A 27190-nucleotide genomic window follows, 5' to 3' on the forward strand; every position below is an offset into this window, starting at 1 on the left:
TTCGCTTGAATGGACTTCTGATCCTCTTCGCGGTTGGGGGCCTCGATAATAGTGTAGGCCATGTCAGATCATTCATGACACTCGTGTCGCGTTTTCTCTCTCTCGTTGCCTTTCTAAAGCCTGTCACGGCTACTTCGCTCGCTTAAAATACGAATTCACATCACCATGGATGCTATCGCCCACTCAGTGGACTGCATCAGCAGTTCAATTGCTCGTCCCACGCTCTCTACGGTTCCCTACTCTCGTTCAACTTCGCGCTCCGGGTCGCGTCCCGGCCTGTCTCGCCGACCAGCAAAATTCCTTGGGCCGCTTTATCATGGTCTACTAATTCTAATGCTTATTCTTTGTTTCTCGCCGATATCAACGCTAGCACAAACAATACCCGGTGTATCAGATCCAAATGAGGATGGCCCCCGATCGGCATTGGGGCCAAGTGGAGAGATCAACGTGGGTGAGCTTGCCGAGCGACGAGAGTTGTTCGAGCTCCATGAAATCTTCCAGATCGATGAAGCCGATAGCGACGAGAGGGCGACATCACCCGGTATCGATCGGAATGGTGCCCTGTTACTGCCCCGGAGCATTGTGACTGCCCATAATTCGTCCTCCAGCGACCTGCCCGCCGCATTCGATACTCTCTCCAATAACTTCGCCAACGCGACCTGCGTCGCCTTCTTCGAAAAATTCCGCTCCAACTCGTCATTCACCGACTGTCACGCAGTCTCGGTCCTTCTTGGGAACTCCAATTCCTTTTTCCACACCTTGACCTCCGCCGTGGCTACCTCCCATGTGCTCGACGTTGCGTGCTCGCAATCGGTCACCAAGTGTGCATCGACCATGACAACACTGGCCAAAGAAATGCTTCAAGACAAAAATTGTGGCCAGGATTATGATGCGAACAACTCGGTCGTCCGAAGTGTGTATCAAGAATTGATAGCATACGAACCCATGTACCGCGCCTCCTGCCTGACTAATCCAGACACAAAGGACTATTGCTTCGTCGATGCCGTTACCAACACGACGGCCCCAAATGATTATAATGTTTATTTCATGCCCATTGGCAGCACGTTGACTTCGTCGGGGAAGCTCACCTGTAACGAATGCTTGCAGGCGACTATGAAAATCTTCGCTCAGTGGGCCAGCACCGACGGCCAGTCTCTCGACACCACTTATCTACCGTCTGCCAAAGTGGTAAATGGATATTGTGGCTCTGGCTTCGCCAATACCAATGTCACTGTTGGCTCTTCCAAAGTGACCGCTGGCGCTGGACAGGTGATGCAATCACCGAGTTTCCGGCTCATCACTTCATTGTTTGCCATCGCTCTCGGGGCCACGATAGCGGGGGTATTCTAATCAAGTTGGACATTCAGTAATTTTATTTTCCTTCTTGTTTATGCATAGTTGGGTCGCTTCTTTGCCCTTCTTCTTCTCTCTCCCTCGGGAGTACGGTCATGTGTGATGCCAGCGAACAGCGTGCCTTTTTTTTTTTTTTTTTTTTTTTCGCGTGATATACATTTTTATTCTTGTCTATTAATTAATACAACCTGTATATTTTGCTTATTACATATGAAATATGAAATGCATACGCCGTAGTACTTGGGATATCTGCTTTTCTTTGGGGGAAATTGCGCCCAGTAGACCGCGTCCGGGTCATCTCCCACTTGTTTTGATTTTTGACTCTGGACTGGCACCTCTGTCTTTCGATCATGTCCATTATCCCCTTGGAAACCGTCCAAGTTTGACCAATTTATGCATCATGCAGCAACAGCAAGCACAGCCTCATATCAGGGGAATATGGTCAATGGTCCAAGCGGCACACATCACCTTAACCCCCAAGTCGATGGTGGAACGGCGATCCCTGCTCAGACTCAGCCCCCAACGACCCTAGTCGCCCACCAACCCCAAGCGCCCTACAATGACGGGGGCTTGGCGGGAGGGTTCGGAGCTCATTGCTTGTTTTCATCTCCCCTCACCCGCCATGCTTCATCATGTCTGTACCCCAGGCTCCGCGATGCAGCCTTCCTGAGCAAATCGCAGCCATCTTACCGTTAGCAGACTGCTTGTATGACTCCACCATCCGTGAGCCCACTCTCATCAACCAGGCGCGCAATGAGCTCGATCTGCTTCGATCGGTGGTTGATCTGACGAGAACCTCATTGGCGCTGCTCTGTGTGGACTACCCCGTTGTAGCACTCGAAAAGACCCTCGGTGGCTGTCGTCGAGCTCTGCTAGAGCTGGAACAGCTTCATCAAGAGGCAGGTGAAGTGGGACCAGCGAACCCACTGTCCGATATTCGGGAGCGTTTCTCATCTCTGATCTTTGAGCTCAGCGTTATGAATGCTGATATGATGATGTGTGTTGACTCTGGGCTAGTTTCCGAAGTGAAGACACAAGCTCTAACTTAGTTTTTAGATCATCACAGGCCAATGTCAACCGCCTGTTGCGGGGGTATATTGAAGATGTTCGAGCGGGGAAGCGAGGGTCTGCACTTGTTTCACATGTCCTTGATGATGCTTCACCAAAGACGGAGAAGGATGAAGCATGGAAAAAGCTGCAAAATGAACTTCATGACATTGGCATTATACCCGAGTGGTCGGATCAAGACCACGGCTATATTATTTCGACTCTACGGAATGCTGTAGAGAAGGAGCATCTCTTGGAAGGTAGTGGCCAAAAGACAGTTCCCCCAGCAAGGTTACCATGGTCGAAAAAACCACCCTTGCCTCCAAAAAATTCGATGTACAACACAACGCCTACAGGAGAGCCACTCACGCTACCATTTCAGCCGCAAGAAGATTCTGAACGGGGTCTCTCCGACAAAGAAGTACTCCCCACGGAAGACTTCCCAATCCCAGTCGCAATGGAGATCCAAGATATGGATGATACGCAAAAGCAAGTACTACCAATTGAAGAATTTCCTATTCCCGTGATCATGGAGCCGTTCTTCTCAGGGAACGACGATTCCGATAAACAAGCCCTACCACGGGAAAATCTTCCCGTCCCCGTCGAGTCTGAGGCCAGCATTGAGAATAGCCAGGAAAACAGATCACAAAACAGCTCTTCTATGAACGGTTCTTATCGGCCAAAGTCAATTCTTCGCAGCAAGAAGCCCAGCATTGTGAAGCGCATGAAGTTTAAGCTCACCGGAAGTAAAGAGGAATTTGTGACCTTGATTCAAATGGGTGGACTGTATTCCGTCAAGCTTTCCTTGGACAAGGGCGCTGATGTGAACACATTCAATGACGCGGGAGAAACCGCCTTGATGGTAGCGGTTTCCTTTGGTCACAAGGATATCGTCGAGCTACTCCTCGAGTACGGCGCAGACATTAATAGGAGGTCAAATAAAGGCAACACGGCCTTGGGAACAGCTACACTGATAGGCCGAGAAGATATCGTGCGAATCCTGCTTGCGTTCGGCGCAAATCCCGATGCTGGCAAGAATTTAGGGAATACACCACTTTCACAAGCAGCCGCGGGTGGACACGAGAGCATTGCTCGTCTTCTTTTAGACCGAGGTGCTGACCCGAATGCACTGTGCACTAGTGGTGATACTGCGCTTTCGCGAGCGGCGTTCCATGGCCACGTCGAAATCGTGCGGCATCTGTTGAAAAAGGGGGCGGCGGTTGACAAGACGTCGTACCCTCGAAAGACTCCGCTTTGGCAGGCTGTTCATCAAGGCAAGATCGATATGGTCAGCTTATTGATGGAATCTCTCGCAGATCCACTGAAAAAGGATGCGTATGGTCAGTCGCCGTTGTCGTTGGCCTCCTCACTTGGGAATAGCGAGATAACTCGCATATTTCTGCAGTATGGGTACCATGCCATCCCTATCCAATACTACTGAGACTTCGAAGAATGGCGGATGTACAAGTACTGGATGAATGTAGTATGTACATATTGGACTTGCACATTGGTCAAAGAGTTACTTTCATATTTACTCAACATGCTCTGCCACAAATGCAGCAGCATAGATTTCCATGTCCTGCACGAAGCCATTCAACCTCGTTGGTTGCCAATCCAACAACTGCTTTGCCCTCGCAGAAGATCCTCGGAAGCTGGTGCACATCGCTTTGTGAAATAGATCTCCGCCATGTCCCTTCAGCTCCACCGTACCCGTGAATCCCCAGGTTGAAGCCAGAGCAGCGAAGATATCCCGCATGCTCTCTTGGCTGGTCACCAAATCGAAGACAGGGTAAACTCCTGTGCCGGGGAAGATGTGCACTTTCTCGATCGCCCGAACTAAAGCTTTCGCCGTGTCGTCGACATGGATCAGGCCGGGTCGAGAATGAGCAACTAGAGGTATTTCCACTGTCTCAGACCCCTTCTTTGCGGCCTCTCGCACAGGAAGGAGATAGGGAGCCCAAATAGTGCTTTCTCGGCCATATATCAGAGCTGGTCGCAGAATCATGACATCAAGCACATCCTTTGCTTGAAGAACAGCCTGCTCCATTCCGACTCTCCATGCCACTAATTCTACAGGGGGCGTGTTTGCTCCATCCCCGACGATATCGAAATCGTTCACAGGCTCATTGGATGAGCCGTGAACCCACGACCCAGAGCAATATATGTATCCAATTTTTGACGCTTGTACACCTCGGGCCTTGGACGCATCCATGCGCTCCTTGCCGACCAAAGCCACATCAGCGAGGAAATTGTACGAACCAGCATCGGCGCCGGCTACATCCACAACCACATCAATGTGCTTGGAGCGGACGATATCAAGATATGCATCTGGTCGATTTACTGGGTCCGGGCAGACAATCGGGATTATCTCTTCTTTGGCCAGTTGCTTCGCTTTGGCGGGGCTGCGAGTTACCCCGTAGACAGTATGTTGTCCACTCTGGACGAGGAGATTGGCGATTTGGCGACCGAGATAGCCGGTAGCACCGAGGAGGAGAACTTTGGTCATTTTGGAAAATGTTGTCTGATCCCTTCGATTTTGGGTTTGGAGGGGAACAGCTTATCCGAGGTTGGCGGGATGCGGGGACCCAATATATACGAGCCCTTTGTCCGATATAACTCCGGCATAAAGCCATTTGCCAAAGTCCGCTGCCAAAGTCCGCTGAGATTCTGTGGCTCAGTAGATATATTTTATCGTTAACAGCTCCTAAATAGGTAAATGGCCGAAATTCAGTGACGGACAGGAAGCCATCATCCTCTACTTATCCCCGCAAACTCCGCACTCCGGGGGACTTCGGATTTATTAATCGGTACAACTCACGAACATTGAGAGGAAGAGATCAAAGGCATGGAGTATGGTTTCTCTTGTTTAATAATTATTTTCGGGTTTCTCAAGTATCACTCGGGTGCCAAAGGGAGGTCAAGGTCCACAAGCCAAGGTTGTTGTGTTGGTAGGGCGTTCGCATCTTCAATTGCGCAGTTAACAAAAAGTGTCTGGGAGCCGTCACGCTTCAGTTGATGAGTGTCACCTCTGAAGTAGGCTGTGGTGGAAACTGGCTTGATATTTTCTTGGTACTTGAGGGCGGAAAGCTTTCCAATAACAGTGGACTTGCCATTATCGATGTCCGTCAAGTGGGTAGGTTTGGCGCTGGCTTTGGGGCGCCAGGTTACAAGCTTCGCACCCCAGCCTTCATGAATGTGACCAAAGCAATGCATTTGTGGTCGAGCTCGAGCTACGGCCTCAAAAAGGGTTGGGCATCCTGCGCGTTGACCCGAGTAAGTGTAATCCATGATTCCCCTTGGAGGGCCATGAGTCATCACGACATCGGCATCGTGGATGGAGAATTTATGGCCATATTGGGGGTGGTATTGGAACCCCCAGTCGCCAAGAGAAGGCGTGTATGGACTGGAGTAGACCTTTAAAAGCGCACCGTTCTTCAGTGAGAATGTGTGGATACCCTCGTCTAGAAATGTAATGCCAGTCTCCTCGTTGAATAGCTGTCTTGCCTCGCCATAAGAGCCATAGAACTTCGATAAAATACCAGAATCCAGTGGCTCCGGAGCCTCTGCCACCTTCTTCCGGAACGCTGGAATGTCCATTGAGAAATCGTGGTTTCCAGCTATCACGAGCTTGAGAGGGGCGTTCACCGACTTCAGTAGTTGTATTGAGGCTTTAAACTCATGAAGCTTGGATTCTTTGGTGAGGTCTCCGCAGTGAAGAACGACATCTGCGTATTCAATTGAGGCGGAGTGTGGAAGACTGCTCAGGCCATGGGTATCAGATAGTAGCAGAAACCGAGTGTTCACACTCATTGATGCGGCACTCTCCGCCATGTTTGAAAGTGAGGCTGATCATCAGCGGATACCTTGATGACAAGAAGAGTAACAGACAGGCATGATTCATGTAGACAAGCGTGGAAGTGTAAAGCCTGGACCTAAGCCGTTTTAGGAAAGAACGCAAGGCAATAATGACATAGGAGCCACGGGTGACCTAACTAACCTAACTTTAAGTTAGGCTGAGGCTACTCGCACGCCAACTTTTGCTTTCGCATGACAGACTATTCTGTTTTCGGATATAGTGAAAAACAGGTACATTGAGTACCTAGGGAGGTATTACAATAAACACTATAAGAAATAAACTAAAGGTATTAATATATAGACCTAAGTATTTGATATAGGCTAATAATCTTACTGTAATCATTATAAGGGCTTATCAGTAATTTGCTACGGTACTCAAGTCTTAAATATCGCTAGAGTTTTCTAACAAGCTTAGTGTAAGCTTATAAACATGTAAAGTAATTTTAATAATAAAAAGCTTATTGTATTGCCCGTACGCTCTCTATATTAGTGTCTATAATTCAAAGGCTGTCACTAAAGGCTTCACTAGAAAAGGGCTATTTCTTTAATAATTCCGCAAAAATTTCACGATCTCTATTAGAAAATACTATAAATCAACAAAAGACTCGAAGATTTCAGGTGGCTAAATTCCTACCTTCTTAAAACTACTCAGGCTTATCCTACACAAACAATACCCTAGGTCTATATCGATGACCTTCGAATGTGGGAATAATTGCAAGATTAGCTAGAAAAAGCTTCCTGTAATACAGTTGCTTTAAAGAGCCTAAATAAAGAGAGCCGACCCACCGAAGTTCACATTTTCACTTATATATTGGAAATCTCCCAGACGTATTATCGCTTCTTTCAGGATCCTTAAGGTAACGAACTCTCACAAGTATGTGTTGCGTTAGGACCTTTAAGGCCGAGGCAAAAAAAGTGTGAGATTTAGAGTATTTGCATTGCTCTCTATGGATGTGCAATTAGGGAAGCCCGGGATTCTGGTGATCAAGGCAGGGACGCGCAATTAGAGGTGGGCAAAAGAGAATAGGGAGACGGGAGTGATCAAAATAGTAATCAGAGACTAGGACATAGTGCAAAATAGGTGCAAAAGATTAAGCAAAAGGTGCGCAAAATAATAAGTGTTCAAGGGTAAAAACGAGCAAAAGTTGGTCAAAACGGAGTGGGCCCACGAATTAAGCACAAATGTGTCCAATCGGGCATTCTCATTCCCGAGATTGCGAGTAACAAGTTGAAGTGGTTAATCAGCATGATTTATTGGTAGCGTCGATCTGGAGATTCATTACTTCGGCTTTTTATCGGTTTGACTGCTTGGGGTGGTATGCAGAAAAGTGCGCAATTTGGAGTGAAATAACTTTGACAATTCCGAGACTCTGGGTCCTTACTTAATACATTCGCTTGCCACGGGTGTGCAGTATGAAATGTGCAAACGGGTACGTCATTAGGAGCATTAATTCGCTGTATTAGCGGTTAAATCCACGATCTCGATAACAGCTATCTGTCTCCCCCAATGCTACCCGAAGACCTACGCTTCTATCCTCCAGCAACCTAAAATATGTTCACCGCGCCCGACTACTAGTCCTCAAACCATACCTCCTATCCCCACACTTGTAATCGAAGATCTTCGCCGCCGTTTTCACAACAAACTGTCGCCATTCAAGCTTGAGAAAATCAAAAAGAAACGCCTAAGAACCGCATCCGCCGCGCAGTCATTAACTAGGTTCTTAAATTCAGCACTGCCAGCATTCTCACGATTTCTAGTGGAGATGCAGCCAACCGCGGACAACTATTAACCGCCTTATATGGAAACTCATTATAGTCGCACCATAAGGGCAGCCTAATACCGCAAATGGCAACAAGGCCACGACAGGCTTTACTAGGTGAGGCTCAAATTTCACCGCTCAGGAAGTTTGGAGCAATCTCAAGGATAATCAGCGAGTATCTAAAAGTAGTTGTAGCCTGCATCTTGCTTGTTGCGAGGGGTCAGGGTAAATGACATCAACCAACAAACCAACCATACTGTACCATTCAGCATTGCATCAGACATACAAATTTCGCAAACCTTTTTAGAATTTATTCACAGACAGATAGTTTCCAATTTTTAGACTATTCCGATAGATATGGGCCTTCCAATATTCAGGATCAGATTGAATGGGGCGCTGGCCCTATCCTACATGTCTCCAGGAAAGATTGCTATCAACCAGGTGAAGTCCCAAGATACGGGTTCCTTGCATGTGCTCTTACGTATCAATCTTTTCGAATTATAATAATATTCGGTCAAGTAAAGCTCTGACTTCGAACTTACATCAATCATTCGTTTTTCAGTAATTCTGCCGCGTGTTGACAAATCACTCACGATCTTATGAACTTAGTGAGAGACCTTTAGAATACAAGTTTGACTTCCATCACTGAAGATTTGACACTTGAGGAAACCGTGTCTGTGTCAGACATGTGACAGACTTCTGCAGTTATGAACTGCCCCTCAGGAATATGCTGGACCACGTCGTCATCAACCAGGATCTTCAGTCCGTTACTGTTCTGCCAAATAATACGAGCAATGAGTGTTGGATCAGTCCGGACCCTTTCCGCAAGCTTCTCTTTGAGATCAAGAACTGTTCGTTCCACCAAGTAGATTGCATAAAGGCATTTTTGGGACTCCTCTTTGTCGTGATTGACCTGAACATAAAAGCATGCGACTGTGAGGAAGTTAGTAAAGTGCGAAAAGTTGTTATGAAGTGGTACGCACCAGCTTTAGATGATAACACCGAAAGATCCGACGAACTTTGCGAAGCTTCGACAGAGACACTCTTTGTTTTAAGCGGACATTGTGGATTGCTTTTGAGGCGACTTCGTTGCAAGCAGGAGCTCTCCGAACACTCGACTGAACCTTGGGAAGCCAAAGTCACCGATATGTTCTTAGTATGCTGATTGTTCAGGTATTCAATTTCCATAGAGTTACTTGTTCTGCGCGGCAAAATAACAGGATGCAAGTCGGGATCATCCTGCTCGGTACCTCGGGATTCGAGAACCGTCAGTGGACGAACCGAAGTTAAGGCTCTATTCATCCGAGCAATTTTTAGGCGAAGATCGTCGATTGTCTGGCTCTCTCGTCGTCTTACGTTCCACTTGCGACCTCGATGTTGACTGTTCATCTGATGACTGCCGTCTGGATTGTAAGCGTGACGAAGGCCGATAGAGCCCGAGCGTTGATATTGTTCGGCAATCTGTTTGTTGAGTTTTGCAACCTTTTTCTTGACAAGGGCCTCGTCATTAGCTAGCTTTCGTTCCGCGCCATGATCCCGGAAAAGCTTCACTGCACAATAGCAAATTTCCGAGTCGTGCTCTGTGGATTCTTTCCTGTCTTCAGGTCGTAAGACTGATGTTTTAACACACAGCCTGACTGGTACTCCTTTCACGCCTTTGGAGAGGGTGAAGTCGGTTGATAAGAAATTGAATTTTAGCGCAAAAACACCCTCGTATGATTTTGTACTTGGATCGGCTGTCCATATCACACAGAACCCATCCACGGAGGTCTTTTCGAGCCGGACTTGAGGGTGCGACTGACAAATAGCAGAATCTTGAAGAAATTCAACGTATTCAACGGCTAATAGCTCCCTTTGGCGCTGGTAGGCTTCTTTGAGACCTCGGCCTTCTTTCCAAAGCTGCCATGCCGCAGCCGGATCAGATCGTTGGCCTTCCTCTTCAAAGGACACTCGCACAAATGTTCTATATTGAATAGATCCGGCACTCTTTACAGGTGGCTTAGAAAGCGATACCCTGAGAGTATAGGTTTGGCCCTTATTGAGATATGTCACAGGACGTTCCTTGTCATGCCAAAGCATTGCTGTTGGGGCTTCTAGTACAGCGTTGTAATAAAACCTGCTAAGAGAATGAGTATGAGTATTCGAATCAGAAAGACCGTGGATTACCAGCGTACTTTGTCTCGCCGCCATACTGTGAATCTTCCATACACTTCGTTTCGGATATTATCGGATCAAATTGGGAGTTGGGTTGTTGACTCAAATAGTTAGTCGAAGGTGCATGATCGAGATTACCTAGCGAGGTATAACCAGCATCATGATCTGTCAGGAACTCCACGTTGTAATCCGGTCCTAGAGAGTAGGGCGTATCCTCGTATGGCCAATGCCGAGTCAGAGATAACGGGACGAAGGGGCTAGTGTCGGCCCAAGGATTCGTCGGTGCATGTCGAATTGGAGCATCAAGAACAGCCGCAGTGGTTGCTTCCCATTGTATCATAGGAGAATGCAAGTCACCTGCTCCATTGTGGAAAACGGCGCCTGACCCTGGTATACCGCGATCGAGAGGTATATCTTTTCCGCCAACAACTGTGGGGCACAACAACCCGGGAGCATCGGCGCTCCATGAAATTGGCGAACCGTTCGCTAACCCCAACGTCAATTCCGGTTTGATTGTATCAAATTGCATAGCATCTAGAGACTCAATGCCCTTGATACGGCTGGCTGGCGGATTTGAATGAAGCGTATCAATAATACCTCCTCCACGTTTTCTCTCATCGCAAGTAAGTAAGAGGTCGCCGAACTTTTCCCGAAACCGACTAATAAGATCATTGTCTGGCTTGGGCATCGTTTATGATATAGTTATTGAATTGACTTAACCGGGGCTATTGCGGATTAGAAGACTCAAAGGGACAGAACGCGCTGAAGGCAGGCTATATAAGGCGACATCCCGCGGCTAAAGCGAGCCAAGCTGTTTAGGGCTATTGACGTCAGGTCTGTGTCGAATAATTTGCGGTTTTCGTTTCGGAGCTAGTTTCCGCCCAATAGTAGTAAGCCCAGTGGTCAAGGTTGTATTGCTATCAGATCACGTGATATATGAGTGGCCAATGAACGGCTTGGCCCGCAAGGGTCGGGTTTTCAATTTCTTTAACCACACCAGAGGGAATGGAACGCATTTTTCTGACCGTCGTAAATTCTTCTTTGGAATTTGTGGCAGGTAATTATCCAGACTTTCGGAGGCTGAAGCCTACATATAGTCCCGCAGCATGTGCTGAAGCTAAGCTACCTTCTGCACTACTTTGCAAGCGACCACGGCTCATCAACTCTTGATTCATGACCAGGCTTCCTATGTTATCAACGGACTGGGAACCTCTTGTACCATGAAGGTCAATTCCGGGTCCCTATTCAAGTTTACCGTCGCAGAATCTCACCTTGAATCTTGTGTAACGAGAACAACCATCAGCACTTCCCTCTCTGGCATCGAACCTGCTGTGACCATTCATATGGGAGATACAGTATCATTTACACTAACCCCTCGCCAAAGGTAGTGTAGATAGAATAAATACGAAGTCTAACCGGAGTCAAGTAAACTAAGGCTAAGCTAAGTAAAGCAGGCGCAGAGATAGCCCAAAACGTCTTCGTAAAATAGGAAAAAAAGTAAAGTCCTAAAAATTAAGCAAAAGTTAAGCAAATTATATCAAAAATGGTTAAATTTGCTCAAGGTGTGCTCAAAATAGACTTGAATAGCAGGTAATTCGGCACGTTACTTCTGATTTTTTGATAGTGAGCAAAAGTTGAGCAAAAGTTTTGCAAAAATTCGACGAAAGGCGGGCGAAAGGCGGGCGAAAGGTGATCGGCTCGTATCTCCGACATGCCGATAGCGGTGTGATGATCGACGACAGACCTCGCCGTAGGCTGACACAATCAGAATTTATCAAAGTCTGGGAAGAAAAAACACAATTCCCTACCCCGACGGAAGTGGAGTCAAAAAGAAAAATTTATAGCGCGTTCAATTTGAGAATCAATAATGTTCATAGCCAGACAGGCGACGTTAAAAACGTCTACGGTATACTTTACGGTGGGGAACTTCATGCTACAGGGACTTAGCAAAAGTCCTAACACCCCACGCCTCTCCCCCACGTCTGAATATTATATAATGTACAGCGCTATGGCTCTAAGACCAACTATAGTGTCGCCAGACCAAGACTATCTTCAAAAATCGCTTCGGGGCTGGCCCCATAGCTGACAACCCCTATTGGAAGTGTGACGTGCTCTCGGCCGCTTGGTTCCCCACGTATCGACCCGTCGGAGCACGTACTTGTTGAGAAGGCTAGAGAGGGACATTTCAACTGCCCTGAGCTGCTTTCAAGGATTCTTTGCGTCATCTTAGCTAGCTCACTATTAATACCTTGATGTTCGCAATTGGCGTGTTCGAAGATCATGTTTTTGAGGTACCAAAGTTCGTCCTTCAACCGCCCCAATTCTGACAGCAAGGAGTCGCGCTTGGATGTTTCGGTATTCAACAGAGCCTGCATACTCTTGTGATTCTTCTTCTTCTTCATTCGGCACTTGTTGGCAAAAATGCGATTGCGCTCAAGATTCTTGGCTCTCCAGGGTCTGACCTCATTGCTTGTTTCTGACATTTTCGAAGACCGACGAGTCCGTGGACCTGGTTGTTCCGGGGGATCGGATTGAAAGGTCATAGATGGCATATTGAAGGCCTTCGAAACATGCTTCTGGTATAGTTTTTCCAGAGGAAAATGTTTCTCACTTTGTGAAAGAAGAAACGGTGACAGCCATGGTAATCCTGTTATACTCAGTGTAGATGGCTGTAATGATTGTATTGAATGTATAGAGGAACAGTCGACTGAACCATCCAAGGCAATCACGGACTTGGGAGGATAGAGTAATTTGCCATTGTTGGATGATAGCTGAGAGAGGTATATGTTCTGTTTATGTTGAAGCTATAGAAACAAAAATTCAGAAAAATAGGGTGGAATTCTGGAACGTATACTTTTTATACTTGTTATCTATCTCAACAATCCACGACGAGACATGTCACGCGGAAATCGGAGAGCACCATCTCGGTGTATGACGTTTATCATTCATTGCCAAGGTACGTTAGGGACGAGGCTGCTTGATTTCGGATAATTTGCTACACAAAGCCAAGGGTCTTGAAACTTCATTCCAAGAAATGGACGGATACCTCAGTCTTTGAAATCTAGAACATACTTGATTCTATAACAAAACGGCCTTCCAGTCCACTAGAGCTCCGCTCTTGAACCTTACTGGCACGGGATTCAAGCGGGCTTTTATCAAAAGTACGTGCTATGTTCCTTTTGGGTGGTCAGTCGGCGAGGGTTCTCGGGTCTCGATGTATCATTACAGAATGGTTACAATACGTCGATGGGTGACCGTCATTACCAACTTACCGTAGTTCTCCCCAACTAATAAAGCGGCTGTCCTAATTAGGGTTAGCGCATTGTGGATTAAAAGCAGGGTCCCACTGCTAGCAACCCTAAATGAAGGAAGGTACACACATTCTCCGTAGCCTCACTACGGACCAGCGTAAACCAACCACATGTTACTGTCCTATAAGCAAAAGGAAACAAACGATGGAAGATAAAGACAAACACCTCAGTTCTGAGCTGCCTCCGTGTTAACTAGCCCTTTGAACTCTGACCTTATTTCCATTATCTTGAGCTGTAACCTAGGCGACAGGTCGCTATCTCGTCGGATCCGAAATGCCATTGCCTTAGGTTGCTAGAATCTTGGCTCTCCTGCGATTAGTTCTTCTTGCTACCTGGTGGGCTCAGCCAGAGGCAATCGCATTTTCTTCGCATTTCGCAGGTTGCTTCTGTTCCTTAAGTCATTAGTCTTTACATCACATTTACTGTTTGGGAGGTGGGTCCGAAATTGATATCGAATTCCACGTCCACGACCGGGTAGTCAAGACAGTGACGGAAGAGGAATTTCAAAATTTGCGATATATGACCTCAACCATGGATGCTATGAAATTTACCGTTCCAGGTCGAGTAAGACGAGGAAAGCTAGGAAGAGATTCGTCGAGTCAGAGACAGCCTAACGCTGTCTCTAGTTTACGACCGATGAGTACGCATAATTATTAGTGACGTTGCCAAGGAGCTAAGCATGGGACTCGCAAGGTTTTAAGTACCAAGAACCGGGCCGATTGCACCTACCAGATATATCTCTAAAAAGACTATTGCCGAGGTACGGCGTTACCAGTTAGCGTTCAGGTTACCTCTTTCAGGTCCGCAGGGTACAGACTAGACGAGCAGAGTCGGACAGGGTGGCGTTTATCCCGCTATATCCTTCGACTCCGAAAACTCTCCGAGAATATTCAAATACCATCGGTAGCAAGCCGAGCCTTATCAATCTAAGTGACAATTTTCCGTCTGTTCAATAGTTACCATGACATATGCATTATATCTCCCTAGGTGCCTTTAGTAATACCTTTAAAAGTCTCACTATATGTTATCCAATATTTGACTTCCGTAAATTATTGACGCAGCAAAATATATGGTATATGGTATTTCGCCACAACCCAAAATACATCCATTACCACCGAGGCTTCCTTGACGGGCATTGTAACTCTGAGGACTTCTCTTGCCTTCTGCCTCCCTGAAGTACGCTCGCTTTATACAGCAAAAGGGACATTGGGAAAGCGTGTCAAGTAAGCTTATACTTAGCGGTTATCTGAAATTTCATAGACATCTTTTATACTACACAGTTTCAAACCGGCTAGTGACGCTCCTAAGACTGTCCATTTTTAAACCAAATTTTCCGGCAGAATATAAGGATGCCTTTCAACAGAATCCATATCTTTTTTGTCCTTTCTTGACGGGTAAAAACGATGGGAGACTACCACTATGGTTAACTATATTAGTGCTACCAGTTAGGTAACATACCTGCTCCTTGCTTTCAAATGTAGCTAGACATACTTTATAGAAGCCTAGTATCACGCGGCGCCTGCTATCCACTGTGAATAGATACTAAGAGCGCAGTACTTACCTTAGTAGTTATGCGGTACAAAAACAATATATGCTGAGACAGCTGATTCCAAATTATTCCCTGTTATGTTACTATGCTTTAGTTTTCAACAAAAAGTTTGCGAAACGGGCGGGAGGTTGTCAATTATGGTCTACAGTCTTCCCACTGGAATACAACCATGTCCGGAGAAGATTAGTTGAGGCTCAACCTTACGTCAGCGTGGGGCCGCACCAGAGTTGCGGCGCGAACGGAACACAAAAGCATGCTGTCCAGCTGTAATTGAAAATGCAACTGACATCACCAGGTCCTAATGCCACTTTTCCGGCCCGTCGCGTAGTATGTCAAATAAGTATCAGATCCCTCATTTCAATATGAACTCATTTCACAACGCGTCCTCGCCATGTCATCGCCGAATAGCCTCCCAGTGAACCCTTCCCTACCCGATCTGGATGCCTGGATCCTAGGGAGCGGCTTACCGTCACTCGCGGCCGCAGTTTACTTGATCGAGGAAGCCAAAATACCGCCTACCCGGGTTCATATTCTCGAAGACTTTAGCAAAGCCGGTGGCAGTACCGCCCATGCTGGCGACCCGATAAATGGCTATGAATATCGGGCGGAAGTAACGCCGATGTGCGATTTACTCTGCTTTCAGGAGCTTCTTTCGATAGTTCCATCTAGATCGGGCGCAGGTAAGACGGCGCTTGATGATATTCGGAAGTTTAACCAAGGAGCAGCCCTTGACGCAATGCCGCACGCGCATTTTTTGATGGAGAAGTCGCGCGGAATCTCTTGCATCAATACCAAAAAAATCAAAGCAGGGCTACGACATCGTTTGGACTTGCTTGTACTGTCTGTGAAATCTGAGAAGTCACTGGGTCGATCGCGAGTCTGTGACCACTTCGGTGGGAGCTTCTTCAGGAGTACATACTGGCTGGTGCTAGCCACCACGTAAGTAACAACAAATCGCCCGGGACCTTCGACTATCTGTCATTCGTCAATTGAGCTGCCATAACAAAACATTTATAGGTTCGGCTTCCAACCGTGGCATAGCGCATCCGAATTCCGCCGCTATATCCGTCGCTTCATGCATAGTACAGACGGTTTGGAAGATGCACACCCCCCGGTCCACGGCTGCATTAACCACCATGAGAACATTACCGTGCCGATCGCACAATTTCTTGAGTCACGCGGCGTTGACTTCCAATTCCGAACGAAGGTCACAGATATCGTCCTGGACCATCGCAATGGATTTCACATGGTTTCTGCCATCCAATGCCTGAAAGACAGCGAGCAGGAGACAACAGTCAAACTCCGCTCCAACGACATAGCCATCATTTCCCTTGGCTCTATCATGTCTGGCTTGGCAACCGGATCGAATACCGCTGCTCCATCGCTAGAGTCCCTGAATATTGAGAACGAATTTGACGAGAACTGGCTGTTATGGCTGGAATTATGCACTAAACACCCCAAATTCGGAAACGCATATAACTTCTGCACTCGCACGCTAGAATCCCGTCTCGAAACATTCACTGTGACCTTGAGATCCGCGGAATTCTTTAGCCGACTAACCGCGCTGACGGGTGGCCCCCTGGGTTCCATGTCATTATTGACTCTAAAAGACAGTAGTTGGCTGTTGAGCATCAGGGTGCCTCAGCAACCGCTCTTCCCGGGTCAGCCACCGGAGGTACAGGTGTTCTGGGGCTATGCGATGCGCGCTGATAAAACGGGGGACTTCATTAAGAAGCCGATGTTTGCCTGTGCAGGAAGGGAGATTATGGCAGAACTCCTACATCATCTGAAATTCGACCCGGAGATGATCAATGATTCTGTCACTGTTCCTTGTGTCGTGCCACGAATGACAGCGCCACTGTTGCCGCGGTTGACATCTGATAAACCGCAGATCATCCCTGACGAAACGATGAATCTAGCTCTGATTGGGAATTTTGTATATATACCGGATGAGATGGTTGCAACGACGGATTACGGTGTGAAAGGGGCGAAAATGGCGGTGCGTCGGTTGATCGGATCGCATAGGAACTGACATACCCTGCGGCGTTTTGCAGTTGGCCCACTCTTAGGGGGGCGATGTCTTGTGCAGCAAATTTTCCATAGTGCCGGTTAACTAGGAACAATCTGGCAATAACGACTTGGGGAGCGGCAAGTTTTCGGTGATGCAAAGGTCCTTTGGCGAGAAAATATACAGTCTTAGACATGTAAGAAAACTACTGCATCAAGAGTCACAAGGAAGAAATTACAGCACTGTATAGTCATGTACTTTTACTTTTACATATCAAGTTCAACTACGCGCACCTTATTGGCGTTCGCTCTCAGTCTTCCTGACCTAACAATTACAGTTACCCAAACCGCGAACTAAATAGCAAGAAAGGTTAATTCCGATTAACATCAGATGAATATCCGGATTATATACAGGGTCTTCATACTCATAGCATTTTAAATAGCAAAGATAGTGCCATATAGAAGCGTTCTTTCTAATACTTGCTAAAAATTGAGATTGTTCGGTAAAACTGAACCCCCCCCAGTCTCGGTCGGCCAACAACCAAGTACCACCACCCATATCATGCTTGACGCCCTCTATGACCGTCTCGTCCAAAAGCCTGACCTATACGTCGAAGAGATAGCTATCTTCCTATAGGATGAGTCCAACATATTACCGTCGGCATGTAGCATTAGACGCGCTCTTTCGTGGGCTGGCTGGATAAAAGAGGAAGCACAACGCAAAGCCAAAGAGCAGAACCCTCAACTATTTCTACAAAGATCTGTTTTATGCCGTGGCCACACCTGTCCTCTGGAGAAGCGGAGGGTGGGACGATTTTCGGTATTATTAGGATCACGGTACGTCGGAATCCTGGCGGCCGAAAGATAATTACTGGGCACTGAGTTAGGCTAGCCGCTGATTATCCGGCTCCCTAGACTGGGCATCAATTTGGCGTTAAACTACTTCGTGACCCCGAAACCGATTTGTGCACCACAAATGAGAATATCAGGCTGCACCAATACTTCTTGCGATTGAGCCGTGACACTGACATCCAAAGAATTGCGCAGTTCTTTTATATCGCACTGCTAGCACATGTCCCATTTAGTCTGCCCCCTCGCATCTCTTCTAGTCGCCCAAGGCACCCCATCCACATCAAAGCAAGATAGCCACCTTGACTCCCGTTTGTGTAACGCTTCTTGAAGACAAGATACCGACTAAAGAGAACGACAGGGACATTATTAGCACATTCCTAACGGAAGAATAGCTATCTGTGGATCTAGAGACCTTAACCGTGTTATACTATGCGTCGTTTACTAACGCCCACTGTCCTGTAGAGCGATCGAAGCCTGCCGCTGGCATACCTACTGAGCCCTTAAAGGTGTTTATTAAATTCTATAATGACAACGGCGGGACTCTCGAGATCTTTAATTCTCTAGTATTAACTAAGCGCGAGGAAGTAATTAGCTGCCACGAATACGGTCGGGCCGAATTAGAAGCTAAAGTCTTCAGGTTCTTTAAGACATTAGATAGCAAACTCAGGAGAATCGATGAGTTCCAGGATATAAGTAACATAGAACCAGAGGATATTAAGCATACGGCTATTCAAGCGAATGTTGCTAAAGCACCAGCAACTCTTTAAGTCCTGAAGACGTTATTAGAGAAAAAGGCCGTCAAATCGTACTACGAAGCTGTTATTAACGCATTCAAGAATTACCACAGGATAGATAAGTTAAAGACGCTTAGGAAAGAAGGAGGGTAACTATCGACAAACTAGTTGACTACGACTATAGGAGGCGGTTGAGGAGTGTGGTGGACACGCTAGAATCCAGAGGAGGAAAGACAGGATAGTGTATTCATGACATCCAATGCATGAACGTGATGGTGAAAAATGATCGAAAGAAGGGGAGAGTAAGGTCACCATGATTGATTTTGTGTCCGTGATGTAGAATTACCGAACATTTGCCATCGGCGGGCACTACATGCAACAGATGTGCAAATGGTTTGACGAGGAGAGCAAGATAGCAAGTTGCAGGAAATGCAGTACGTTGCGAAACAGGTGCAACATAAACACTCCTAGAGACTTGAGGAGCAACCATGAACCAATCATTCTACGGACGATAAGGGTTAGCGTTGTCACCTGCGCCGCGGTATACTTGGGCATGCCCAGAAGGAGCAGACATTCAGGGTGGGAGCCAGAAACGGCCACCCTTTTACCCGCGCCGAGACTACAATTTCAGTGTACACAGCTTTTATTGCACGAAAAGTACACTGTAAAACTCGAAAAATCCATTATACGTCTGGATGTTTAGCTAGCAGCAGGAAACAGCGTCGAATCTGCTGTACCAAAGGTTAATAGGGTAACTGAATGGAGTGCGGGGGATACTCGTATGGGAACGCGAGCTCATAGGGTCTAAAGAATTCACTTAAATGTGTAGTGTTGAGATTTCTTTTAGGATCTTATCGAAACTATTCTAAGAGTATACCTCGTATTGTGATGTGGTGGATCTATCTGGTAAGGTCTGTGGCTTGTGTCGAAACTTTGCGAGGGCGGCGCTAAATCTTTTTCTTTGGCCTCCTTATGTAATACTGTAGATGATCTTGCAGCCACTGCAGTCTTTTAACTAAACTCTAACTGAATTTCCAAAGATACCTCAGTAGTCAAGCCGGAGCTGTCCTCTTTCCTTGGAAGATTTTCAATTTTCACAATCATATCCTGATAGTCCGTCATCCGCTGAACGAAGTCGTCGTCGACCAGGATCTTAAAGCCCGATTTATTACCGTCGGTGCGTAATATGCGAGAAATTTTTGATGTCTCGACATCGAGTTTTTGACAAATCCTTTGGGTGAGCTCCAGGACAGTTCGTTGCCTCAAGTAGATTGCGCGATAGTATCTCTCCGAAGGCGACTCGCTGGTGTATTTACTTATATAGAAGCAGGAGGCTAAATTAAAAGATGATTAACCGAAACTGCAATGAGAGCACAGATAATAAAACTCACTTGGTGTGGGCGACTTTCGTAGGCTAGTAGACATCCGAGTCCTGGTTAGCCAGTTGTTCTGGATATGGTCTGGACTGCTGAAGTGACAACTGACACCCCGTAATGAACCCTCAGAAGTGGTAGCACGCTGCTTTGGCGTTGAATTGCATCCGGACTGTAATCGTATGGTTTGTGTCTCAGGATCGTCATCTCTTCCGCCCTGAAGACTCAGCACACTTTCAGGGCAGCCCGACAACAACATCTTCCGGAGCTTGACCAGCTTCTTTTGTAGCTCTGGCTCATTCGGTAATATATATGCCTTTAGCTCGTCCGGTTCAGTTGAACAGGCATATTCATCGGTCAAAGACGAAAAGGCGGCCTCTAATTTCTTCATCTTTCCAGCAACAGGATTACCTCGCCTACGCCTCCTTAGTGCCTCGTGGGGTACTAGCGTCGTAGCTTTTTCTGTTAATTTTTTGATCCTTCTCTTCACATGAGTGACATCGTTAGACTGTTTTCGCTCAGCACCGTGATCCCGGAATACCCTGATTTTGCAAAAACAGACTTCCGGCTTGTACGGCAGCTCTGTTGTGTTGACCTGGTCGGTTTTCACGCACAGTCGTGCTGAAAGACCCTTCACACCTTTCACTAAAGTGAAATCGGTCGATAGAAAATTGAACCGCACTGGGATATGACATTCATTGAGACTAGTCAATGAATCAATAGTCCAGGTCACAGAAAAGCCATTGGTGAACTCTTCCGTAAGCTCTACCCAAGGTCTCTGCTCATCTGCGAACTCAACGGCCCGATGTTCATGGTCTGTTTCATCGAGGTTACTTACGGCACGCCGAACTGCCCATAACCGCCAGTAGGCCTCTGCACTCATTTCCTGATCTTGCTCTTTGAACGAAACACCAACAAAGGTCCGGTATGTCGTTTTCTCGCTATCAGACGGAGGCGGAGCCGTATCAACAATTCGTATATAGTATATTTGCCCCTTGTTGAGGTATGTCTCGGGTTTTTCGCCCTGGTCGCTCACCATCGCAGTGGGGGCCCCAAGACAAATATGGAATCGGAGCCTTAAGAACATAATTAGATTATCATCAGCCTACCCTGCGTAGAGAATACTTACATCTCGTTTTCATCATGACACTTCTTTGTGCTATTCAAGGAGAAAGTTTGCGTCCAAGGGGTCTCTAAGTTTTCTGAGCTTTGGCACGGTCCACTCTGAGATAAAGACCTCGTCCGTTCATTCCAGTTTTTGTGGCCAGAGCTAAAAGGAGACACCAGCTTTTGTTCCCAGAAATTGTTTGAAGATAGCCCTGGCTGCATCTGTTGCTCGAAAGATGTTGACCAGTTGGAAAGACCAGGATGACCGCTCCAAATGGTGTCCAGGATAGGATGCAGGGAAGATTGACGATTTCCGGTCTTGAACATAACGGTTGAAGCTTCTTCTCGATCGATATGAAGAGGAGAACATGGCAATTTTGCAGAATGGATGAATCGTGAGTCGTGATGCCCCGGGCTCCGACTTTCGAATGACTGGCTGCCATCCCGGCAGAAATCATTTGGGGCTGATATTGCACAATCATCAAATGATCCGTGATCTTTGACCTCTAACCCTGAAATATTCCTAAAAACAGTGTAAATTTGTGATTATTGATACCTATCTGCGCTTGGGCAAGTGCATACCTCGTTGATAGTTGTGATTCTATTTCTCTGCTTGAGGATATGGCACCAATGGCTGGCCCTGGCTGCACTGTTTGATTAAAGAAAGAAGAGCCGCAAAGACTTTGGAAGTGCTCAATAAACGCACTACTCGGCCGTTTGGAGACTGGACTAATACGCCAATATTTCAGTTTAGCTTCCTGTACATTCACATAATAATTGCTTCCCAGTAACAATCCTAACTCACCGGTTGCAGAACATGACGATTCTTCAGTGGTTACTAGGGATATTCACGAAAACAAGAGAGCCGCAGCATCAGCGGAAAATATTTCCGTTTGATCAATAATACGACCTTTTACAAGGACCTTAAATAATTTTCCTGAGGTGGCGTGACTGACAGGTGCATTGGTATGGGAATGAACAAGCAACAGAGGCGTTTCCTACGCAGTGATAGGTTGTCATCAGTCTTTGAATCATATTTACTGTTCGGGAAGTGGGTCCAAAAATGATATCAAATTTACTCCCCGAGATTATGACCGAAGAGTTTTTTTTTTTTTTTTTTTTTGGGGTAAAACCACCGCCTTCATGAATGGCTTATAATACTAGATATAAGATATATTGGGTTTATCACGGTCCCCACTGGAACCTCATGGGAACAAAAGCGAAGCTCCTGAGAAGATTATTGCCCTAGGGGCATTGTAACAAATTATAGACCGAATAACAATTTCTAGACCGAGTCCGATGGCGAGGACTCTTGAGAGATTGGTCGTATTCAAGACAGCCTAACGTGGGGGACCGCCGCGTATGGTATCCGACAGGTGACTATGCAGAATTGATGGTGACGTTGCCGGGGGCCGAGGCATAGGGCTGACAGGTTTTATGTGCCAAGAGCCGGAGTACGCCGAGTATACTTACCAGATATACTCCAAAAAAACCATTGCCGAGGTACGGCGTTGCTAGTTGGCATTCGTGTTACCTCTTTTCAGATCCACCAGGTACGGGCTAGACGAGCAGAGTTGAACAGGGTGGCGTTTATCCTGCGCTATCCTGTAACTTCGTATATCCAAGGAGCATATCGAACTACATACCATCGGTAGCAAGATGAGCCTCGTTAATCCAAGTGACATTTTTACGTTTGTTACGAGTATCAGATGGTCAAACTTTCGGATCCAAATATTTAGTATGATTCCGGATATGAACGAGAAGTAGGTCGATTGACATACAGCTTACGAAAATTACCTTTTCTACTGCAGTGAATAGACAAAGCAAACACAAAGTAAGGCGGGATCTCATAGTAGGTATTTCAGTAACAACGCATAAGATTAACTATACCTTTCGTTTTCGATCATCGAATGGGAACACATTGGATTAGTGGATCACGATATAGAGGACAATATAAGCGCTTAGCACCAAGCCTGCTAACTCGGCGACGAAATTAGTTTACCAGACTACGACAGGGAGACAATAGTGGTAGTATCACTGGGTCCAGAAATCGCCGAATAGATTTTCTGGGCTGGATACCGGAAAATTGACTACGTAATAAGATATAGACTATTCCTACAATCGCACCACGGCTTTGTTTCTTGATAGCGGTTTGAGATCATACTTTCTCTATTTGGAAGGTCGCTTACATTGCTCGGTATTAAACCTTAACATCAACGTACGGACATGCCCTAAAATTTTTATGGCAATATTCGGAACATATCTGCCTATGATCCGCGGTTTGAATACGAATGACTTCTTAATATCTTTAACTATCGCAGTTATACCCCGTTATCCAGACTCCTCCCCGGGCCCACTTAGACAATAGGAAGGCCATTAATAGATCTCTTCAAGTAATCTACGACGGCATTTCCGTGGGTCTCATCCAAGTAGTACAGGCAACATCACATTCAATCCACGGTTGACTTACCGGAAATACTAACTAGCATGTTTCTTAGAAGAGAGCAAGAAAAAGTGAGATTCTTGTTCCAGACATGGTTGATGTTGCACTCTTTTATCGCGAGCTCAGCACATTGCCAAGACAACTCAACTGGAAGAAAAGAGATCCTGGCCTGAGTTTACCATATTAGAAGATTTTGTTGACATGTGAATCTCTGTCTGCCCTCTCAGTACGGCTATGCCAAGGGCTACTCGCAGCCGAAATTATACCGAGCAAATCTTGTTTAGGATCAGAGTAGTTCACTTCAATCGTCTATTTAAGAGGCTTCGTGTAGCTTTGACAATTGGAATATGATATAACTTATTTTTCAGTTCCAATTGAGTCTGAGGGTGTGGAAAGAGAGGTATACGACGCACACGAGACATATCTTCTTCTACATTCACTTCCACAGGGAACTTCATTTCCCCTCAACACATAAGCGTTAATATCTAACGTATAATCTACAAACATATCCTGTCTTGGATAAACCACGATGGACACGACCCAACTCTCGATTCGGGGCCTCGACTACACCTCCGAATACCGCGCATTACAAGTTTTACAAGTCTACTTCACCGTCCTCGTGAACCGCCAACTACGCCGACGCTTGCAACTCGAACAAAAGGTCATGCGAGATCTCCCCGCCCCCCGGCGATTCCGGACAATCCTCCTCCTTGAACCTGTCCCAACTTTATCTAAACCGCCCACCCTTATCGCCACCGACATTCAAAACACCCTTCAATTTCTAGAAACAAAAGTGCGTCTACTCCGCGACCGCGTCGAGAAAGGCAAGGAGCTTATCTCCGAAATTGAACGCCGCATGCAAAACTCTTCTATCGCCTTTCCGACTCACTTCTGCCACACTTGCATCGTGGGTAGTGAATTCGGTGGCGTTGAGATTTTGCTGACAAAATGCGGACACCGGGTTTGTCAAACTTGTCTCGCCTTTGAGACTTACCAAGGGGGGGTTTATGAGTGCCCCATCTGCTTTCGGCCGGCGGATTTTGTGGGAAGGGAAAAGGTGAGGTTGATTACAGGCATTGAGGCAGGATTACAGGCAGGTATATCCAGGCAAAAGGGCTCTAAGAAGAAGGATGCTAGTGTGTTGAAGATGTTAGTTACTATGGTTTAGGCATTGGCAATTAGAAAAAGGGTTGGCAATGCCTTTTCCCTATCCAAATCCAAATAAAAGGGATTGCGAAGTTTTTGAGGGACGTAGTAGTATACTTCTTGTTCTGCTTGTTCTTGATAGACAGTGCGATTTTATATTAGATGTGCAATATATTTCCCTTATTAAGTACCTGGGAATGCAGTTCTCACTCGGTAATCAGCTTTAAAAAAGCACCCTTTTGATCCAATATTTAACATCCGGTGAAAGCTTATCCTACCCTCTACTTTCATGGGGTATGCTTGCTTTGTGTAGCAAAGTGGAGATTGAGGAACCATGTTAAGAACGCCTCTACTTGAACATTGTCTAATATTGCATAGACATCTTTCATACCGGGTTCGTTTCAAACTAGCTAGTGCTGCTTCTCAACCTGCCTTCTTTCGAGCCAATTCCAGGCAGAATTCAAGGATGCCTTTCAACCGATCCATATCTTTTTTCGCGTGCCTTCCTGACGGATATTAACGAGGCGAGACTATCATTACGTTCGAGAACATTAGTGCTAATAGCTACTTGTTAGACCCAGAAGTAGCGGGAGGAACTTTATAAAATTCTGCTGTTGCGGGGTGCCTGCTAATAAATATAAGCGAACGATCCAAAAATTGCGAAAATCAAAAGTGTGATTGTCAATCTAACAAATTCGCCTCAGAATTCATACATTACTATTGAGTAGAATTAGCTACTTACCAAGTCGTTTTACCGGCCCGCTCGAAATCAGTTTCACCTATTCATTCTCTTCGATTCTTTTTCGAACTCTATTCTAAAACACGCTAAGCCATTTGCCCTGAAACGAGGAACGAGAGAAGGGGTTACTACCGCGCGCGAGCTGCCCGCAAAGTTTTGGTTGGGTTCGTACTGCGAAACCGTCACCCATTCGCGACGCTGATTCGTGGGTTTTCGCCGCCAAGACGTGTTGTGGTTCACTCGAGTTTATCGGAACCACTTATCTGATTGCTCGTTGACTTCTCAATCTATCCTAGCTCTTAGGTTTGTAGGGTTTTATCCGTAATTCACTCTACGCTTCCCTTCTGTGACTGGCTCATTCTGACTTTTCATTGGCTTTCTTAAAACGTTGATCTTAACTTTCCCGCCTGGCTTCGCTGGTTCGCTAGTTCGCTGGCTTGTGGAATCACTGGCTTGACCTTCACTGGTCCACAAGACTTCATTAACATGTAAGAGCACTAAGCGCTGTCGGGACTTCGGTTGTAATTACTTAACCCTACTGTTGAGCCCAATAGTTCGGTCTATTTATGGTTCGAATAGACCCAATCAGCTTCGGTTGCTGTCTTCCGTAACCTTGCGGACGCTATGACCACTCCGCTGGACCCGATATTGTCGAATATTGTTACACTAAAAATGAAAAACAATACCTCGCTTGCGTCTTTTGTGAGAAATCATTTCAAGTATACCTCTCAAGACAGATCATGTGTATGTGCCTCCTCTTTTACAATTTCGGGGATCTTATCCTAGAGCATATATTGCATAGGTGACCAACCGAGTAGCTTTCTGGCCCGCAAAGCTTTGGTTTTAATTGTATAATTCAGAAGCCTTTACCCCGCCGCTATCTCAACCACAAATCTTCCTAACTAAGGTGTAAGGATCACTTTTCCAGGGTTAATTCTATTCTTTGAATACCGACAATAGTTTTAGCAAATATACGTAACCCTACTAGATTAGTTAAAGGTGCGACTAGAGAGGCTATAGGCGTTCTTATTAACCTACAAGGTACCTTAAATCCTACTAATACATACGAATTTATATCTAATATAACTCGGTTACAGTAAGGTATTATTCCCCCGCCTTACATCTACTCACAGTACCAGCAGGCACCGCGTAACAGATAGTTGCACGTAAGTAGAGCAGAATCTTCGGTAGGCGTCTTACCCTCGAACTTTGCGATTATTCTTTAGTTCTAGAGTAGCGAATTCAAGGGTGGTACCCTGTATTTTATAGTACGGACAATTCGTATTTAGCAGAACGCCGTTGTTTTTGGCCCCTTCCCCCGCGGTTCGGTTAAGCGCCCGTCTGACTGGAGCCTGAAGTGGTTTAGTGTCATTCCGGTTAGGGATTTTAGGGATGGCTTCCTGCGCTAACCCGCAACGGGAACTGCCGCCTATCTCCGGCTTCACTGCCCTCATCCAGTATAGAAATTTCTACCTTTGGACGCTAAGCCCCGCTAGAAGTCGGGTAGTGAATTATCCTCTAATAGTTTACTGGGTGGTAGGGTACAAATACCCCCCAAACATCGACCTGACTAGGTATAATTCAGAGGTGGTCACAGTGTTCACAATGTTTCACCTGAGCTTCCTCATCTTCCATTATTCCAATCTTGTTATCAGAACTACTATCTCAGGCATAAAGTAGATTTCATCGAAATTCCAGCTTCGCTAATCATACCTTACCCACTTATTCTATCCCTCGTCTTCACACAGTCAGTGTGTATG

General features: G+C 46.2%; 9 protein-coding genes across 9 annotated transcripts; 4 read left to right on the plus strand and 5 right to left on the minus strand.

The window, feature by feature from the left end:
• Positions 1-165: 165 nt before the first annotated feature.
• N7473_001192 (uncharacterized protein) lies at positions 166-1350 on the plus strand (the record flags this gene model as incomplete). Its single annotated transcript, XM_057147132.1, has 1 exon — positions 166-1350. The coding sequence occupies one exon, from the start codon at positions 166-168 to the stop codon at positions 1348-1350; it is 1185 nt and encodes a 394-aa protein (XP_057015018.1).
• Positions 1351-1985: 635 nt separating this feature from the next.
• On the plus strand, positions 1986-3841 carry N7473_001193 (ankyrin repeat domain-containing protein; the record flags this gene model as incomplete). The annotated part of the gene is made up of 2 exons (XM_057147133.1): positions 1986-2350; positions 2410-3841. 2 exons carry the CDS (start codon positions 1986-1988, stop codon positions 3839-3841), a joined length of 1797 nt encoding a protein of 598 aa, XP_057015019.1.
• A 90-nt stretch (positions 3842-3931) lies between these two features.
• N7473_001194 (NAD-dependent epimerase/dehydratase family protein) lies at positions 3932-4906 on the minus strand (the record flags this gene model as incomplete). Its single annotated transcript, XM_057147134.1, has 1 exon — positions 3932-4906. One exon carries the CDS (start codon positions 4904-4906, stop codon positions 3932-3934), a length of 975 nt encoding a protein of 324 aa, XP_057015020.1.
• Positions 4907-5295: 389 nt separating this feature from the next.
• N7473_001195 (metallophosphatase domain-containing protein) lies at positions 5296-6231 on the minus strand (the record flags this gene model as incomplete). Its single annotated transcript, XM_057147135.1, has 1 exon — positions 5296-6231. The coding sequence occupies one exon, from the start codon at positions 6229-6231 to the stop codon at positions 5296-5298; it is 936 nt and encodes a 311-aa protein (XP_057015021.1).
• Positions 6232-8634: 2403 nt separating this feature from the next.
• On the minus strand, positions 8635-10857 carry N7473_001196 (uncharacterized protein; the record flags this gene model as incomplete). Its single annotated transcript, XM_057147136.1, has 3 exons — positions 8635-8948; positions 8999-10131; positions 10190-10857. 3 exons carry the CDS (start codon positions 10855-10857, stop codon positions 8635-8637), a joined length of 2115 nt encoding a protein of 704 aa, XP_057015022.1.
• A 1336-nt stretch (positions 10858-12193) lies between these two features.
• N7473_001197 (bZIP transcription factor) lies at positions 12194-12652 on the minus strand (the record flags this gene model as incomplete). The annotated part of the gene is made up of 1 exon (XM_057147137.1): positions 12194-12652. One exon carries the CDS (start codon positions 12650-12652, stop codon positions 12194-12196), a length of 459 nt encoding a protein of 152 aa, XP_057015023.1.
• Positions 12653-15420: 2768 nt separating this feature from the next.
• N7473_001198 (oleate hydratase) lies at positions 15421-17061 on the plus strand (the record flags this gene model as incomplete). Its single annotated transcript, XM_057147138.1, has 2 exons — positions 15421-15968; positions 16047-17061. The coding sequence occupies 2 exons, from the start codon at positions 15421-15423 to the stop codon at positions 17059-17061; spliced, it is 1563 nt and encodes a 520-aa protein (XP_057015024.1).
• Positions 17062-20036: 2975 nt separating this feature from the next.
• On the minus strand, positions 20037-21429 carry N7473_001199 (uncharacterized protein; the record flags this gene model as incomplete). Its single annotated transcript, XM_057147139.1, has 3 exons — positions 20037-20054; positions 20108-21071; positions 21125-21429. The coding sequence occupies 3 exons, from the start codon at positions 21427-21429 to the stop codon at positions 20037-20039; spliced, it is 1287 nt and encodes a 428-aa protein (XP_057015025.1).
• A 2645-nt stretch (positions 21430-24074) lies between these two features.
• N7473_001200 (uncharacterized protein) lies at positions 24075-24713 on the plus strand (the record flags this gene model as incomplete). Its single annotated transcript, XM_057147140.1, has 1 exon — positions 24075-24713. One exon carries the CDS (start codon positions 24075-24077, stop codon positions 24711-24713), a length of 639 nt encoding a protein of 212 aa, XP_057015026.1.
• Positions 24714-27190: the final 2477 nt, after the last annotated feature.

Source organism: Penicillium subrubescens (genome assembly GCF_028828155.1).
Source record: "Penicillium subrubescens strain IBT 31985 chromosome Unknown utg000001l_segment0_segment0, whole genome shotgun sequence".
NCBI lineage: Eukaryota > Fungi > Ascomycota > Eurotiomycetes > Eurotiales > Aspergillaceae > Penicillium > Penicillium subrubescens.